Source organism: Pogona vitticeps, chromosome 5, assembly GCF_051106095.1.
Source record: "Pogona vitticeps strain Pit_001003342236 chromosome 5, PviZW2.1, whole genome shotgun sequence".
Lineage (NCBI taxonomy): Eukaryota > Metazoa > Chordata > Lepidosauria > Squamata > Agamidae > Pogona > Pogona vitticeps.
In genome coordinates this window covers 12,127,055-12,143,965 of record NC_135787.1, presented here as the reverse complement: position 1 = coordinate 12,143,965, position 16,911 = coordinate 12,127,055, and the positions used below count along the sequence as shown (strand labels likewise).

At 41.9% G+C, this 16,911-nt stretch overlaps 1 protein-coding gene across 18 annotated transcripts in view; it reads left to right on the top strand.

Moving 5' to 3' along the window:
• SEC31A (SEC31 homolog A, COPII component) overlaps positions 1-16,911 on the top strand; it is a 56,101-nt gene that overhangs the window by 35,943 nt on the left and 3,247 nt on the right. For 3 of the 18 annotated variants that reach the window (XM_020801779.3, XM_020801772.3, XM_020801773.3), the window contains 6 exons: positions 656-748; positions 1,497-1,620; positions 4,513-4,875; positions 10,087-10,134; positions 14,634-14,692; positions 15,062-15,373. In XM_020801779.3, coding sequence (XP_020657438.3) covers positions 656-748; positions 1,497-1,620; positions 4,513-4,875; positions 10,087-10,134; positions 14,634-14,692; positions 15,062-15,373 — 999 coding nt within the window. The remainder of the gene's footprint in view (positions 1-655; positions 749-1,496; positions 1,621-4,512; positions 4,876-10,086; positions 10,135-14,633; positions 14,693-15,061; positions 15,374-16,911) is intronic. The other 15 variants (XM_078394508.1, XM_020801780.3, XM_078394510.1 and 12 more) reach the window with 12 other exon arrangements.

Here is a 16,911-nt window from a genome sequence, read left to right as displayed (position 1 = left end):
AAAAAGAGCGTATGTGTCTTTCTGTATTTCGATGCTGTAATCCCACTCAGTTCCGCAGTTACAGAGCAGTCTAGTCCACCCAAATCTTAGCATGATGTCTTTGCTGTTCCCCAATTCTTAACATGCATGCTTGAGAGTTAACAGTGCATGTTAGATTTCCATGTTAATGTTTCATATCGTCGTTCCTCTGTAAGCATGAAATATACATCTAATTACTTTTAAATGTTTTAACACTACCAGATTGTATATAATTATAATATTAACCTATATTTTAAATGACTTTGGATATTGAGACTGCAGCTTGCTGTTCATTTGTGTGCATGGGAACTGGTGGCAAAACTTAATCCAAAAGAAATATTATCATCCATCTGACTTTAGCGTGATTTAGGTTTCTCAGTACTTCAAAGCATTGATGAATGTTTGCTGTCCTGCCACTCGCTTCATTCATGCTGTTTGGCTTCTTCCTAGCATGTCGTGATTGTACACTTTGAATTCTAGTATCTGAATGGCATGAAAAATAGAAAAAAACATGATTGCTTTTGATGCATCTTTGAGCATTTTGGCTGTTTGAAACCCTTGGGATTTATTTTTTATTTTTATTTATTTCTTTTTTTTTTTTTTTTTTCCATGATTGGTATCTCTCTGTTCAATTCAGGTTAGAGTTGCCCCTACTGTCACTACCTGGAGTAACAAAACCCCCACTGCCCTTCCCAGCCATCCTTCTGCAGCCTCTCCCTCTGAGACACAGGTATAACATTAATTATTCCTTTTTGAGCAGGATCTGCTCTCCTTCTATATACCTTTAAAATATGCACACTTGCACACTCACCCTTTGTACACCCTCTACCACACCCCAGCACCCTTACCTTTTTTACAGTCTTTATAATTCTAGTCAGTTCCACGCTGTCTGTGATCCAGTCACAATTCAGTCAGGGTTAAACCCCGCCCGCTCACCCATTGTAACACTTGCTATAGTCTAGGTCTCTTGTGGACACTGAAAAGAAATGTTAGCTGGCTTATGAATCAGATCTTGAGTTCAAGCAAGTAAACAGCATCTTTTCCACTGGGGAACAGCTGGAATGAAATAATCTTTATCTTCCTCTACCATTGCCTGAATTTTCCTTATCAACTTGAATAAATGGATTACTGTAGCTCTTGTAAAACATCCTGAAGCAGATGATAATCTCCCTGTCCCACCCTACCAGGAATGAATCCTGCAAAAGTAGGACTGCACTGTTTTTACCCAAGAATTTGCAGATTAAGCTTGCCATTTTGTTGACAAGCTACTGTATAGTCTGCCATTACAGTTCACCGTCCCCGATGTAAAATATATGAAATGGTTATATGATAAAGGTGAGGAATAAAAAGGAGATAGAAGTGGCCTGTTGGCTGCTTTGAGTTCAGAACCTTTGAAAAATGTAAACTAAGGGCAGTCTTTCACTGCTACTACCAACCAAGCCTAACTTTTAAACAAAATTTCCCCATTTATTTCCCAGGGAGACAACCACCCTCCTCCTCCAGGATTTATTATGCAAGGGGCCATCAATCCTAATGCACCATCACATCAGCCTACACCTCCTGGTTACAATATGTACCCTACACGACAGCCATATCCGCAACGTAAGTACCAATAATCTTTCCCTCTGCTTTTTTTTGTTGGCATTGAGTTAAAGGAAGCATGGTTCTTTCAATTGACTGGATCATTGTGGGATTATTATTATTTTTTTTTTTGGGTAACGCTCTAATACACGGCAAAGCAAGGATGGAGATTTGGCAGTCTGTGGGGTGAATTTGGCTCACCTCTCTCTCTCTCTCTCTCTCTCACACACACACACACACACACACACACACACTGCAATGTTGTCTTACTCCTGGCAGACCCATAAATGTTAATCAGAGGCTTAAATCCTGTTGCGCCAGGTGGCGTAACTTTTGTAAGTGAATTGCTGTAAGTTTTGAAGTCTCCATAGGCTGTTATACACTGAGTTGTGTGACTCAATGTACATTAGATGTCTATGGAGCCTTCTTAATTTAATGCCAGTTCACTTCGAAAAGCTACATTGCTTGTGCAAATGCACAACTGGAGTTTAGCCAGAGTATTGTAAAAGATGAGCCCAGCTAGCAAAGAATTCTGTAGCATCCTGAAGCGTAGGTATTCTTTATTTGTTACGCACATTTGCAGACAGTTGCCCATTTCTTTTGCATCTGAAAAAAGTGTGCCACAGTCCATGAAAACTTATTTTATAAATAAAGCCAGAGCAGTAAGAGTCAGGAATGTGATATTTTAGATAGATACGGCTTATGTTCCAGCTTAAGTAAGTGGATGGCTCCACTCTCAGTTATGCTCAAGGACTGTGGTTCCTTTACAGAATTGAGAAACATGAAATGTTGCACTGATGTTACTGATGTCTCAGACTGAATAACTAGGTAATATCTTGATTAGCTCTGCAGTCTGGGGATTCCCAGAGTCCAGCAATCTTGGATTTCTATCCCCTGGGTATTGGATGGGATATTTGGTTGGATGTGTACTTGGGTGGAGATAGAAAAAGAGATCAGCTTGAAAATAATTAGGTGAGAGACTAGGCAGAGTGCAATTAACTGGTCTCTAAGCCATGTAAAGCTGGCTACATTTGCCAGTCTTGCAAAAAAAATTGTTTGTTTGTTTGTTTGTACTGAAATATCTCCAAAAAGGTAAAAGTAGAAACATATTTTGAACTGGTTTCCAATTCAAATTACAAATCAAATCTTGCATCTCAAGATTACTGTAGTTCTCTAGCCCCCTTCTATTTTTTTCCCTTATTTGTCCCAAAAGAGCCGTGAAAGAGTAAGAGCTAGAAACTCAAAATTTAGCATGGATACTTCTGATTTCTTATCATAAAGAACAGATTTGTTCCATATCAAAACCAAGTTACCCTGGAACCCCTTTTGTTCATTTGTTCCTAAAGATCTCCAAAACAGGAAGGGGGAGAAACTCAACATTTTGAATAAATGCTAGCTGAGTTGAATATATCTTGAAGTTCTTCCTTCAAGGCTCCAGTGAGATCCATTTATAGTTTTCAGTAGTTCCTGGTCCGAGGCATTTACTGGACTCTTCTCGTAAGCTGCTACAAGCTAAATGAATACCAGGGCAGAAGAGATAGAGACACACACACAGAGAGAGTTTGATAGCAATGTGAAAGAATGAATGGAGGAGAAGAGAAGGGGAGGCCATGCTGGTGAGGGTGAGACTCATGAGCTTTTAACATTGGACAAAGACTGGTACAGTGGTTCCTTGCTTGACGAGGATAATTTGTTTCGTTAAAATCGCTGTTAAGCGAAATCCTCGTCAAGTGAAATGAAAAAGCCCATTTAAATGCATTGAAACTGGTTCAATGCCTTCCAATGCGCTAAATACCTCAGCGTCCAGCGAAGACCCTCCATAGGGCGGCCATTTTCGGTGCCTGTAAAACGAGGAATCCGTCCTGACAACACAGCGGGGAGCCATTTTAGAGCCACCAATCAGCTGTTTCAAAATTTCGTTTAGCGAAAAATCGGTTCCCGAAGCAGGGAACCGATCATCGTTAAGCAAATTTTTACCATTAAAACATAGTTTTGTGATCGCAAAAACTTCATAGTCAAGCAGTTTCATTGTTTAACGAGGTAGTCGTTAAGCAAGGAACCACTGTACATTTGCTAGAGGCAAGTAAAAGTTGCTACTCTTATGGTGCCATAACACACTTTGTTATTCTGGTTGCAACAAACTGCAGAACAACTGTACCAACTTTGTTATAAAACCTGACCTGTGTGTTCATACACCCGGTTGTATGGCAAAATATATTTCTGGTTCCTATGCCATTGCCTGGAGAATAGGATAAAACCACCAGCAACCAGTGTATAGATACTTCTGATATGTCAACTTTGGAATTGTTTTTCCTGTCTTATCCTAGTGGCCCAAGATGTATTGGCTTCACTTATCCCTACAGGATAGACAATAGGTTGTCAGATGCCCCCCCCCCGAGCAGCTTTAAGGCGTTAAATAAAAGAGCTGTAGATTTAGATTTCTATACCGCCCAGAGTGGCCTGGGTTGCCAGATGGGTGGTACAGAAAGATGGATGGATGGAAGGAAGAAAGAAAGGAATTTTTTGGTACTTGTTGATTCCAACCCCCCCACCCCACCCTGTTACAGTTCTGAACAGGCAAGCAATTTCTGTTTCTGGGGCAGAAAGTACACAACAAAGTACTGTACACACATTTCTTGGCCAAAGAGTTGCCAACTTGACATTAATGGTTTTAGTTTCAACGGGTAAAAGGATATTCGGATGAATAATATGTCTCATCGAAAAGCTAGTGATAGAAATCTCTCTGTGTATGATGTGTTTTAAATTCATTTTTGTTTCTAATGTTCAGCAGTTACCTAGCCAAAATCTGGGATCTTTAATGGAAGCCCTCTCAGGAAGGAAGGTTGGGTGTGCTCCATAAGAGATGAACCTCCGTTTGATTCACTAACATTCTCCTTTTTCTCCCCGATGTAGCTTGTCAGCCAGCGCAACCCTATTCTTTCGGAACGGGGGGACCGTCGCTCTATCAGCCCCAACAACCACCTGTCGCTGCTCCTCCTCCTCCTCCTCCAACCTCGTTTGCTAACCCAAATCCTCCTTACCTGTCCTCTAATCCTCCCAGTTCTATGCCTTCTCAATTGTACCCTGCACAGCCCCAAGCCTCTCCAACCAGCCTGAACCCGAGCGCTCCGCTTCCTCCTCCTCCTCCTCTTTCTGGTGCCTCCTTCCAGCATGGCAGGCCAGGAGCTCCAGCATCTTCTATGCCGTACGCCATGCCTCCTGGACCCACAGGTACAGAGCCTGCAACCAGTGAGCTCGCTGCATCCCAAAGAACAGGTCTGCGCCTGAAAGAGACCTTTGTGTTTTTGTGGTTGAATGGGGAATGCTTTCTTTGTATTATTGTTTTTGTTATTGTCACATGTTTGCGTTGGCTTGCTGGTTCGATTGCGTGCAACATTTTGGTGTTTCTAAATGCGTTGCCGTCCTCTGCCAGGTGGTCTGGCATCAGTGACTTGCTTATTGTTGATGCTGCTAGCATGCTGGCTTCCACAATGTGAGTCAACAAATCCAGAAATAGTCCGAGTGTCATCCTTTGTGTATAGAAAACAGGCTGCCATTCTGGTATGCAGGTACGAAAGAGCTATGCTCTCCCCACCCCCTGCTTCTTTGGTAAGGCATTCTAACCAGGGCATCTTTGGTGTCCTTTTTGATTAAAGAGCAAGCAAAAATCATGCATGAGACACATTATATGACAGTCTGATTCTTGAGTATTCCTATTGCCCCGATACAGTGATCTTCACGTCTTAGTGGAGATCAGAAGTCAGCCTTGCCTCGTTTTGGTTTGGTGTTCTATCCACTCTGCCTTGATGTTCCAGAGGGAGGTTTCTTTACCAGTGACATATTTGAAAAGTAAATTGCCGGTCCTGGAGGCTTCCAGGAGCTGCAGTTAACCTCCCCCCCCGCCCTGTAAAACAAGAGAGAGGATAACGTTGTGGTTGAAATCTGTGAAAACTTTTATGGGGAGGGCACATATAGCCAAAGACCATCGCTTGCACACCAATACTGTAAAATAGCTGTCCGTGTGAAAGTACAGGAATTTATTTAATTTAATTTTTGCATATGGCATGGGAACACGAGCATTCATAGCCCCACAGATAACGTGTGAAGCATCCGTTAATTGCCCTCCTTTTAGCCCCAGCCTGTAATAAAGATTGTTCCATTAAGAAGTTTTAAGATGACTTCAGCACATTGTGAATTACTTCTTTTAAAGTAAAATCAAGAACATTTTGTTGCCTTTAATCAGGCCACAAAAAGAAGCGACTCTGGAGGCTTTCTGAAAGGAATACTTTTAGCTAAATCCAGTGTAACTCCTACCCATTAAATCAATTTGACTTCAGTTGGTTATGAGTGACTAAAAAGTCCCATTCATTTAGAACAAATACTGAATTGAGTCATTTTTTTAAAAAAAAAATGTCTGCCATGCTTCTGGCCAGGACAGAATGCACTGTCTGGTGATCCAGTATTATCATCAGTACCCTTGTCCATTCATTGCCAGCTAAATGCTTTCTTATAAGGTTGCAGCAGTACGGATGAAACGATTTAGAAACACCTTTCAACTGCATGTTTTAATGTGCCGTAGACTAAACAGCAGCAAATATTCATGACTGGAACTATTTCTCATATGTTTACATTAGCATGGCATGACGATTGAGCAGATGATAACCCAAGGGCTGTTTTTGACCTTGCTTTTTGTTAATCTCCTTACTCCTGAGCAGGGCTTTAATGCATGGAGCAGACCTGTTTCTTTCTTGATGTCTCTCGACCCTTAAAACAAACTGTAACAAATGAGTGTGTCATGATAGGAAGACGTGGATGTTGTGTTTTGTTTTGTTTTGTTTTTGTCAAGGGTCCCTGTGTTTTTGTTTTGCTTATCTTTTTATTTTCGCCAAGAGATGAAAGAGCAAGACTAGGGCAACCTAACAGTTGGGCAGAAATGACACAATGACAGCCTTTGCAGGTGTTGAAGACATTTGATTGTTTGCGGTACAAAAAAAAAAGGTTATGCTTTAGGGCAAAATGTAGGATATCTAAGCTCTCTTGCAAAGGATATCCGTAACAGATAATTCCCTGTTTTGATAGGAAAGTACCTAGAGTTTGCAAAATAATAGTAATCAGTTTAAAGCTGATTGACTGAGGCTGCAGTCCTTATACATACTTTACTTGACAGTTGAGACTGCTGAAGTTAATTCCACCATTCTTCTGAGTATACCAGTGAAGATTTGTAAGAAGATCCACCAGATCTGTGGAGTTTATTCTTTTAAAAATAGAAGCACTAGAGAACAGCAAGGCTTTTGATGCTCCAAATAGGGCTTAAAATGTGCAGTCTTGTCGTATTCTCACCCTCACTTACCCCAGTCCTTCCTATACATTGTATATATGGATTGGTTGGAGAAGGTGCAAAGGAAAGAGTGTTTATCTTGACATGGAAGAAGAATACAGCTCTGGGAGGGCCCAGCTCATCTTGGGGAAGTTAATGGTTTTGGATTGTAGTTCCCAGAATTCCCCAAGCGAATTGGGGGAATCTGGAACTATAACTATAACAACATTACCCATCCTCAGAAGTGAGATGGTTTCCGTCACCTCCAAGGCTGGGCTGATCGCAGAGCTGTGCTGGAAAGTGATTCTACCACACCCTTGATTTCTTTCCTCAGAGTCAAAAGGTCTATACAGTGGTGCCTCGCTAGACAATGTTAATCCATTCCATTGAAATCTTGTGAAAACATCGTCTAGCGAAAAGTGTTTCCCCATTGGAATGCATTGAAACCTGTTTAATGCATTCCAATGGGGGGAAATAGTCATTGTCCAGCAAAAATTGCCCATAGGGAAGCCATTTTGCGAAGCGCCGATCAGCTGTTCAAATCGCTGTCTTGCGAAGCATTGGTCCCGAAAACACCTGTTTTGCAAAGATCGCCGATAGGGAAGCCATTTTGCAGAACTGCCAATCAGCTGTAAAAAGTGTTGTCTTGCGAAAAAACGGCCTGCAAAGCACGGACCAAATCAACGTCCAGCGAAATCCCCCATAGGAAAAACTGTTTTGTGAATCGCTATAGCAATTGCAAAAAGTCAACGTCTAGTGAAAAAACTGTTTTGCAGGGTAATCTTGTTGCGGGGTACCACTGTAAATCCAGTCCTTACCATTAACAACCCATCAGCACAGCCTTTAGAGACAACAACAATTCTATATTGAGTGGTTGAGAGAAGCCAAACTTCAGCAGGATATATGGTGGGGTACTTTCTTTTCCATATGAATCTGGGAAGTGGGGGAAGCTGTTGTGTATCATCTGCTGCTGTTTTATTTAGTGTTTGTTTTCCTTTCACCTGCACTCTGTAATGAATTCAGGGCAGCAGCCATGGAACTATTTCAGTGATGTTGTGAGTTTGATTGGGAGCAGAATAAATAAATAATAGAGGCTTCCCACTAGAGGTACCAGAGTAAACGAGACGCTGATTTTGTAATCAAAAGCTGATCCTGTGTTTGATTGCCAGTGATGGGTGTGTGTTTTTTTAAGAGCCAGATGTGTGAGGTGTGAAACCTGCAAGTAAACCCCATGTTTACCCCCCCCAATTGCCAAACAAAGCTTGCTAAAGTGCCAGATTCAGGAGATGAAAAATGCTCATCTAGGACCACCAGGAGAAAAACCATGTGCTCCTCAGACGCAATCCCAGAGGCAAAGGTAGGTGATACCTTTATTTAGACCACTGAAAATCAGAAACAAAGTCTAGTCTTTAGCCTGTACCACACCTCCATCAGGCTGCACACCACTTATCTGTGAGTCGTTGCAGAAGAAACACAGTCAACATTGCCAGAGGTGGAATTTAAAAACCAGCACTCCTGGGTTGACTGTGGTGACTTCATTTTGAATTTCACTGTAAGAAAAATACCTGGCATGGAAATGTAGCCATGTGTTTTGGAACTCCTGTGTTTTTTCTGTACTGCCCACAGATAAGTGGTGCCGAGCCCAATGGCCTAAAGCTAGAGTTTGTGATTTTTTTTAGTGCTCTAATAGAGGTGTCACTTTGCCTTAGTGCAACACTTAAGCAAGCCACTGTTCCCACGTGAACTACATGATCTAGTTTGACCTTGAGCTTTACAGATGAACAGGAATTTGTAGTGCTGTCTTACTAGTCTAAACATAACACCCTCTCCCTTACACCACTGGTTCTTAAACAGAGTCCGGTGAGAAAACTGTCATCCCTTAGTGAGAATATCCACGGCAAGCAGGTTTCCTTGGAAGATGGCTTGTTCTTCATCCCCAGTCTTCCCTTTAGCCAATTATGTGAACTTTAGATTGAACAGAGGACAGTGGTGGAGGTTCCGTTGAAAGGGGCTGTGTCCAATTTGAACTGAATGAGTAATTGTAGAGTATGACCCCAGAACTTTTCTGTGTGCTTGCACCTCTTTGGCAGGTGTGGGAAAAGTGTGCTAACTACAGTCGTGCCCCGCTTGACGATTACCCCGATTAACAATGAATCCGCTCCACGATGATCTTTTTGAGATTGCAAAATGATGTTTGAATGGGGTTTTTTCGCTTAGTGATGATTGGTTCCCTGCTTCGGGAACCAATTTTTCGCTAAACGGTGTTTTTTCAACAGCTGATTGGTGGTTTTCAAAATGGCCACCGGCTCTCAAAATCCCCCCCCCCGCTGTTTTTAGGAGGCATTTTTCGCAAGACAGGCACCGGAAAATGGCCGCCCTATGGAGGATCTTCGCTTTACGATGAGGTATTTCGCCCATTAGAACGCATTAGCCGGTTTCTAATGCATTCTAATGGGCTTTTTAATTTCGCTTGACGAGGATTTCACTTAACAGCGATTTTAACAGCACGGATTATCCTTATCAAGCGAGGCACCGCTATAGTGCACCAGCCATACTGCTTTGATTAATTCTGTAACAGCAGTTCTCAGATGGGTGTCTTCCCGCTTTGGGCTTCAACCTGCAAAAGCATCAAGTAACACACTGAGTAGGTGATGAATCTAGGAACAGAAATTCCCAAACCCATGGAAGTTAAAGGGTTGGGTATACTGCCTTGTAGTAATTGGTGTGCCCCACGTGGAGAATGGAGGAGGTAAACGTGTCTTCAAAGCAAAAACATCCAGTAAAACAAGATCTCTTTTTTGTGATCCAGCCCAGCCCATGCTTACTTTGCTAAACCATACTCTACGTTTCCCCCCCCGCCCCGTCCCAATACAATAAATTTTAAGCCCCCCCTTTTTTCCCCACTGATAAGGAAGGAAAACACAGTGAAGATAATTTTTTTTTAAAATTGCCCCATCATGTTCTTTGCTATTTAATTTAATATATCTGGTGAAAGTCTAGAGCTGTACAGCTAAGTGGGTGGTAAAAACAGTAAGAATAGACATTTCCAGTCTGCATCTCTGAAAATATTTTCTGGCATACACAGAGCATGAAAAGCCTAACAATAGAAAGCTGTGGATTTTGTTTTTAGCAAAACACCTCTTGAGCTGTGTTTGCATTTTTGTCTACAGAGTATCGATCAATACAGGACCAAGCCATTATCCTAGAAGGTGAATTAGGTATCTTACAAAAAAGAAATCATTAAGGCACAGCACGGAAATCTAACAAATCGACTCTAGCAGTGCATGTGACTGCAAATTCAATACCACAGACTAATAATACTTGTTAAATTCAATAAATTTTAACATTGGTAAGATCTTAATGAAGACAAATGGTTCAAGTCCAATAACAGAACTGGGATTTATAACCACAGATGTGAACAGCTTTTAAAATGACAAATTAAAATATTTTACTGGCACAGTGGTCGTGTTCTGAAACATAAATTCGAATGGTCCTGCATAGTAATGACTGAAACATTTGGTATATGCTGAAGGAGATAGCTGTCTGGTCTTCCGAATATTTCCAATTGTCCTTCCATCAGGATTGTGTGTATTTTGCACTTCAAAATAAAAATTCTGCACCAAAGCAATCTGAATTCTGTACTGGCCCCTCTGAAACTATTTGTGGTAACCTATTGAATGTGAACAGATAGATCTGTGCAAACTGTTAATAACCTGGAACAGATCTGTGTTAAACCGTAACTTACTTTCTGCTAAGCCAAACACATAGTAAGGGATAATGGGTAAAAAGAGCCTCAGAGGCCATGAAAATGTCAGTCTACAAAATAGGCTTCCAGTATTTATTCAAAAACTGCATGGCTTAGAACTCCCCTAAAACCATCCCATAAGAACTCCCAAGCTGGTGAGACAGTGCATATGTTGTTTTTTTTGCTCCAGTAGTGACAACTCCTTGGGAGCAGGGAGTAGAATCTTGTGTGCGACCCGTGTAACCAGGATTCAGAGTTCTTTAGAAAACTGCAGAGAAGCAAGTGGAAAGCGGCAGTGGCTTTCCTTTAATGCAGTGGTCCCCAACCTTGGGCCTCCAGATGTTCTTGGACTTCAACTCCCAGAAATCTTGGCCAGCAGAGGTGGTGGTGAAGGCTTCTGGGAGTTGCAGTCCAAGAACATCTGGAGGCCCAAGGTTGGAAACCACTGCTTTAATGCATCTACATTCCCAAGATGGGTTTAGGAACCAGAAGAAGACTCGGCCCTAAACAGACCATAGATGGTCTTGGGATCACATTCCATTGTGGGGGTAGCTTGTAGTGATAGAGCTGGTCCTCCACAAGGTATTCTCAGTTTCCTGGTAAGCAAGTTATTGGAAGGGGGGAAGAGCTTTTTTAAAAAAACAAAAATCAAAAATTAACCTCCCATATCTCCTGCGTGTTCCTCCCATTATTCTTTTATTTTGCCCATTTATTCTACAATTTCAACCATTTTGGATAATTCTGATTTAACCAGTCCTGCAAAGGGGCAAAGAGCTATGTAGAATACTGAGTTCTTAAATTTTCAGACCTGCCAGCTTCTGAGATTTTGAGCACCCATTTCTCATATATTTCCCATGGTTTTTTCCTGTGGTTTTCAAGGACTAGAACTTTACTTTTTTTTTAAAAAAAGAACAAAATTAAGATTGAGCAAATGCCATTCTTAATACTTGTGCAACACACACAATCCTGCTTTTAGTTGTACATTGAAGATGCACATGGTATATTGACCAAATTTCTCAACAAAATGTAGTAAATTCTAGATTGTAAACGAATAGATATTGCAGTTTACTAAATATGCAGTGCTGTGGTTAAAAACTCCACCTGTAATTGTGTTCACTCAATCAGTGGTGTTTCGTTAACAAAATTGTATTTCTCTCTGACTTGAGTCATAGTCTCATGTTGAGCTTGATATATCTTGTTTCCCCGAAAATAAGACCTAACCTGAAAATAAGCCTAGTATGATTTTTCAGGATGCTCGTAATATAAGCCCTACCCCAAAAATAAGCCCCAGGTAAGCGAAACCCCACCTTCTACCATTGTGCAGCAACCAGAAGAAGATGCCATGACTGTAAAATAAAACATCCCCTGAAAATAAGCCCTAATGCATTTTTGGAGCAAAAATTAGTATAAGACCCTGTTTTATTTTTGGGGAAACACAGTAGCAGGTCTGGTTAAGATTGCCATCATCTGCACACTTGTTAGAAAACATGCGGTTTTGTGAATATGCTGACTATGCAAGAATAAATTTGGTTTATGTTCAGTAGACACACTGAAACAGTGTGCTTTTCACATTTCCACCGAATCTCCAATCTCTCGTGAAAAGTACATACTTGGTGGTGGTAATTGTGTGGATTTGTGTTCATCACTTTACCCGAGAGACGGTGTTGTTTGAAGATGCCTGAATGAGTGTGTTTTTAATGTTGCCCAGTATGGTCATTATGAGAAGTTCTGTTTCAAACAACTGATTTTTCTCTACTGAGATTTGTTTCCCTCCTAGTTTTTCTTTCATAAATTACTCAGAGGCCACTTATTAGGGCTGGGGAAGTGATATAAATATTCTTCATATAATAAATTTTTAAAATACTAAAGTCGTTTAGAAAAATGTTCACAATAACAGGAATGGATTTGGCTTTTCACACTTTCCTTGCAAGTAAACACTCCTTGCTTTAGTCAGGAGCCTTAGATAATCCACACACAGGCACACACAATATCTCTCCCTCTCCAAGAACTACTTTTGGACTTACAGATTTGAGCACTGATTAGGATTTAGAGCAAGATTTCATTAGGCCTAAAAACGAACGGGAGAGAGATGTAGGTGTTCAGAGGAGAGAGCTTAGGTGTGAGACTGTTGTTTTCTGCAGAGGGAGTTCAGAAAATAATGGCAGGTTTGTGTGCTCATGCCCCTTAGGAGTTCTGACCAAGGCGATTAAAATTCTATGTGTTGAGCTGGGTACAGAACCCAAAGGAGCAATCATATTCAGCCACATTAGCTTTCCCTCCAGTTAAGATTATTATGATCTCAGGTGGGAAGATTTGCTAATGCCGTTGCGGGCGATTGTATAGATTTTTGCACAAAATAGTTATAACTCTTAACTAGGTTGCTAAAAATAAGCATCTTTACAGCCAGTTTTCCCCCCTGTTCTTTGTGGTTTAATCTGAACCCTGCTTTTGCTGTTTTTAACGTCAGTGCCACTGTGAATTTATGCTTTGCAGGAGCTTAATGATGTCTTCTGGTATTAATACACAAAATCTACCTGCTTCTTTTTTTGCACTCAGGAGTGGGAAGTGACATTCCGTATGTTTTAAGCAGTACTGTGTATAAACTACTGGATATCTCCCAGCAACATTTGCTGATTTTTGTTTTAACCACCGAGTGAGCGAACGTCATAGCTTCCCCAGCTGTACCGATGTCCAATCTAGTAAAGAATCCTTGAAATTCTTAATGGGCCCATTTCTGCTGTCATTAACACACTGCCCAAAATTACTTTAAAAATCTGCATTCGAATTTTTAAAAATTAAATTATTTTTAACAAAAAACCAAATCGTTTTTACTGATTGGTTTACTCATTGAGTAGATAGGAATGTGTATCATTGAAGTTTTTTTTTTTTAAAAAAATGCAGATAATATAAGTGGTCTACTAGATTAATTCCCATCCTTATGTCTCAGTATGAGGTCTAATGTCCTTTGAGAATGACCAGTGATAGTGTACCTGCTTTTGCAGTAAAAGTGATGCAGTTCAGTTCCTGGCAGTTTCAAGTCAAGGTGGGGGGAAAAGCCTTTCTCTCTTCCTGAGACCTCGAAGATCTGCAGCAAGTCAGCATAAGAGTAGGAAGATTGATGAACTGAGAGCCTAACTGTATGTGGCCACTTCCTGTATTCTCAACATAGTGATTTCAGTACTGAAAGGGCCAAGTCAGCTCAGGTCAAACAAGCAGAATCTTATCTTTTGACTCAGGTCCAGCCTGTGCATAATTGGCTACTTAACAAAGATTCTAGGCTGTCGTTCAATATGTCAGATGCCAGCAACACAGATGTGAGCTGTGGTGGAGCTATATCATACGATGAGCCATTCTTACAGTAATATTCTGTAGTATTGTCTGTTTGTATAACTGCTAGGAAAACAAATTTCTAAATTCTCAGATTTAGTTTAGTAAACCAATGATAACTAATTATTATTATTGAGTGTACTTTACGTACTCATAAATGGCATCTGTAGTTTTTGTTAATTTGTGCCAGTTGGACCGAGAACATTATAAATGGCTGGAAGGTAATATGCATCATAAGAAGTTTTATTTACTGGTCCTTGCTGTGCATAACGCTTTACATACTAACATAAGCAGGACCTCTTGATCCCTGTCTTAGGATCTGTAGTTCTACATGTTGACAGTGGATGACATGGAAAAGGATAACAGAGGGGGGAGGGATGCAGGTTAGTTCAGGAAAATGTCCAGGCTTAATTTCACTTAAGGGGGACAAGATTTAATTTCACTTAAGGGGAACAAGAACAAAGAGCTAGCCTAAAGTCTTAATGGAAGAGGTACATTTGGCAAATACACACCACCACTAGCCCTTCCGTGAAACTTCTAGATCTAGATGAAATGATAACACGCGGAAAGGCTCATGGGAAATTTCTGTCTTCCTTCTGATTTTGTACAAATAATACTAACACGTTGATATTGTCATTGTCGCAGGACCTCAGAATGGCTGGAACGATCCTCCTGCTTTGAGCAGAATTGCGAAGAAAAAGAAGGTACCCTAAAATCAGCTTTTTGTACACTCACAACCCTTCTCTAGGTGCCTCTGCTGCAGAAATGAAGCGTGTGAGAGGGTTCTTCTCAGGGTTTTAAAAGAAAACCTCAAAATGCAGCTTTCCCGATAATGGGCGATAAGTCTTTGTTAAGTTCTAAGTTTACCTATCATTTTCTTCCACAGCTTTCAGAAAGCTGTGTATGAACGTCTGGGTAATTGCAAGATTTGCAGTTTGAACACCAAATTAGACTTTAGTGCAAAGAGCTCTCGAAACTACAGCAGTCATTATCATTGGCGTATATTGACAGTATACGTTTCTTGCAAAAAGAAGCCCAGCTCTTTCTCATTTTTTTTTGTTTCTCCTCCTCAGGTGCCTGACAACTTCACTCCTCCTGTTCCCATCACAGCCCCGATAATGAATCCTTTGTTAGACCCACAAGCCCAGGTTCAGCAGCAGCCGCCGCCATCGTTGCCGCCACCACAGCAGCCGCCGCCTCCAACTTCAGGACCTCCACCGGCCCAGGTTCCGTTTCAGCCCTCACACCCTCCTCCAGGCCAGCCTCTGCTACCGAACCCTTTCCAGAACGTTCCGCAGCCCGGAGGTCACACCATCATGACTCCCACTGTGTCGGCACCGAGCATGGAAGGAGCACCAGGAGCTCCGATTTGCAACACCGTACAGGTGAGAGGGGCATCCGATCGGTCCCAGCCCTTGCCCTTGGTGGTCCAGGAGCGCGCCGGGGCTTCGTGTAGGAGCCTCGTTTGCCATGTCTTACTGCAGAAACAAGCTTCCCACAAGTAGCCTCTTGGACGGCTAGTAGACTTAGCCTTCTCGGGGCCTTGTGGTCTTGCTTTTCTTGGGCTGCTCCAGGCAAAAAAAAAAAAAAATCATTTGACTCTTTCTCTGGCATTATCTTGCCTCTGAGGAGCCCCACCGCCGTCACACAACGAAATGCCAACGCAAGGTTCAAAGAGCACCACAATCGTTGTAAGAGGAGGACGAGGAAGGGTTAGCGTTCCTGTTTCCAAAGTCAGCAAAGCAGAGATAAAGGGCTGCTGTTGACGGAAACCTTGAGGATTGCTTCCCTTTTTTCCTGCTCTGTACAAGGATCTCAATAAATGTCGTCACCGAGGCTGGTTATGTTGTGGGAAAGAATTGTAGCCAGGAAATGAGAGGAAAGAGGCAGCCGTCTAATAACCTTTAAACTGCAGAGGCTGGAAGGGACCCTATGGGTCATCAAGTAGAGCCCCTGTCAAGGAGGCGCAGTGAGGGAATCGAACTCCCAACCGTGGGTTCCTCAGGCAGAGATCTAAGCCACTGAGTTTTCTTCACCAAGTCATGTTATCCCAACACAGTGGGATCCAAACTGTGTTACCCCTCTCTGAAGCAGGGCAGGACTGGAGAACTATGGAATATGCCACGTAGCTGCTTCGATGACATGCACAACCCTTTCTTTCCTCTTGGCTAAGAAGGCCACCCTCCAGTCATGTCTCTTGACCTCTGTGCTACACAGAACTCCTAGACAGACAGCGGCGGTCCCTTTGAATAGGCGACGCGCTGCTTCAGCCTCCCACTTGTGCCGGGGGAGGTCTGTGAGGAACTGTACGAACAAATTGTATATCCTTGATTTAGTGGGGTTTTAGGAAAGGCAAATGATTCCTTTATATTGGCTTGTGAGAGTTCAGTGGGTGGGTTGCGATGCTGTGGAATATTTTGCCCAAATTAAGTCAAACAGAACTTGTCAGTTACAGTGATTTAACTAAAATATACAGTGGTGCCTCGCTTTACGATGGCCCCGCATTACAAAGAAACTGCATTACGATGATCTTTTTGCGATCGCAATTGCGATCGCAAAACAATGGTCTGAATGGGGTTTTTTCACTTTGCGATGATCAGTTCCGTGTTTTGGGAACCAATTCTTCGCAAAACAACGATTTTCCTCCAGCTGATCGGCGGTTTCAAAATGGCCGCCCTATGGGTAAATAAAATGACTCCCTGCTGTTTTCTGGGATGGATTCCTTGCAAGACAGGCAGCAAAAATGGCCACCCTATGGAGGATCTTCGCTGGACGGTGAGTTTCCAGCCCATTGGAACGCATTGAAGGGGTTTCAATGCATTTCAGTGGGCTTTTTATTTTCGCATTTCGACGTTTTCGTTCTACAGCAATTTTGCTGGACCGAATTAACGTCATAATGCGAGGCACCACTGTATTGGTGTTC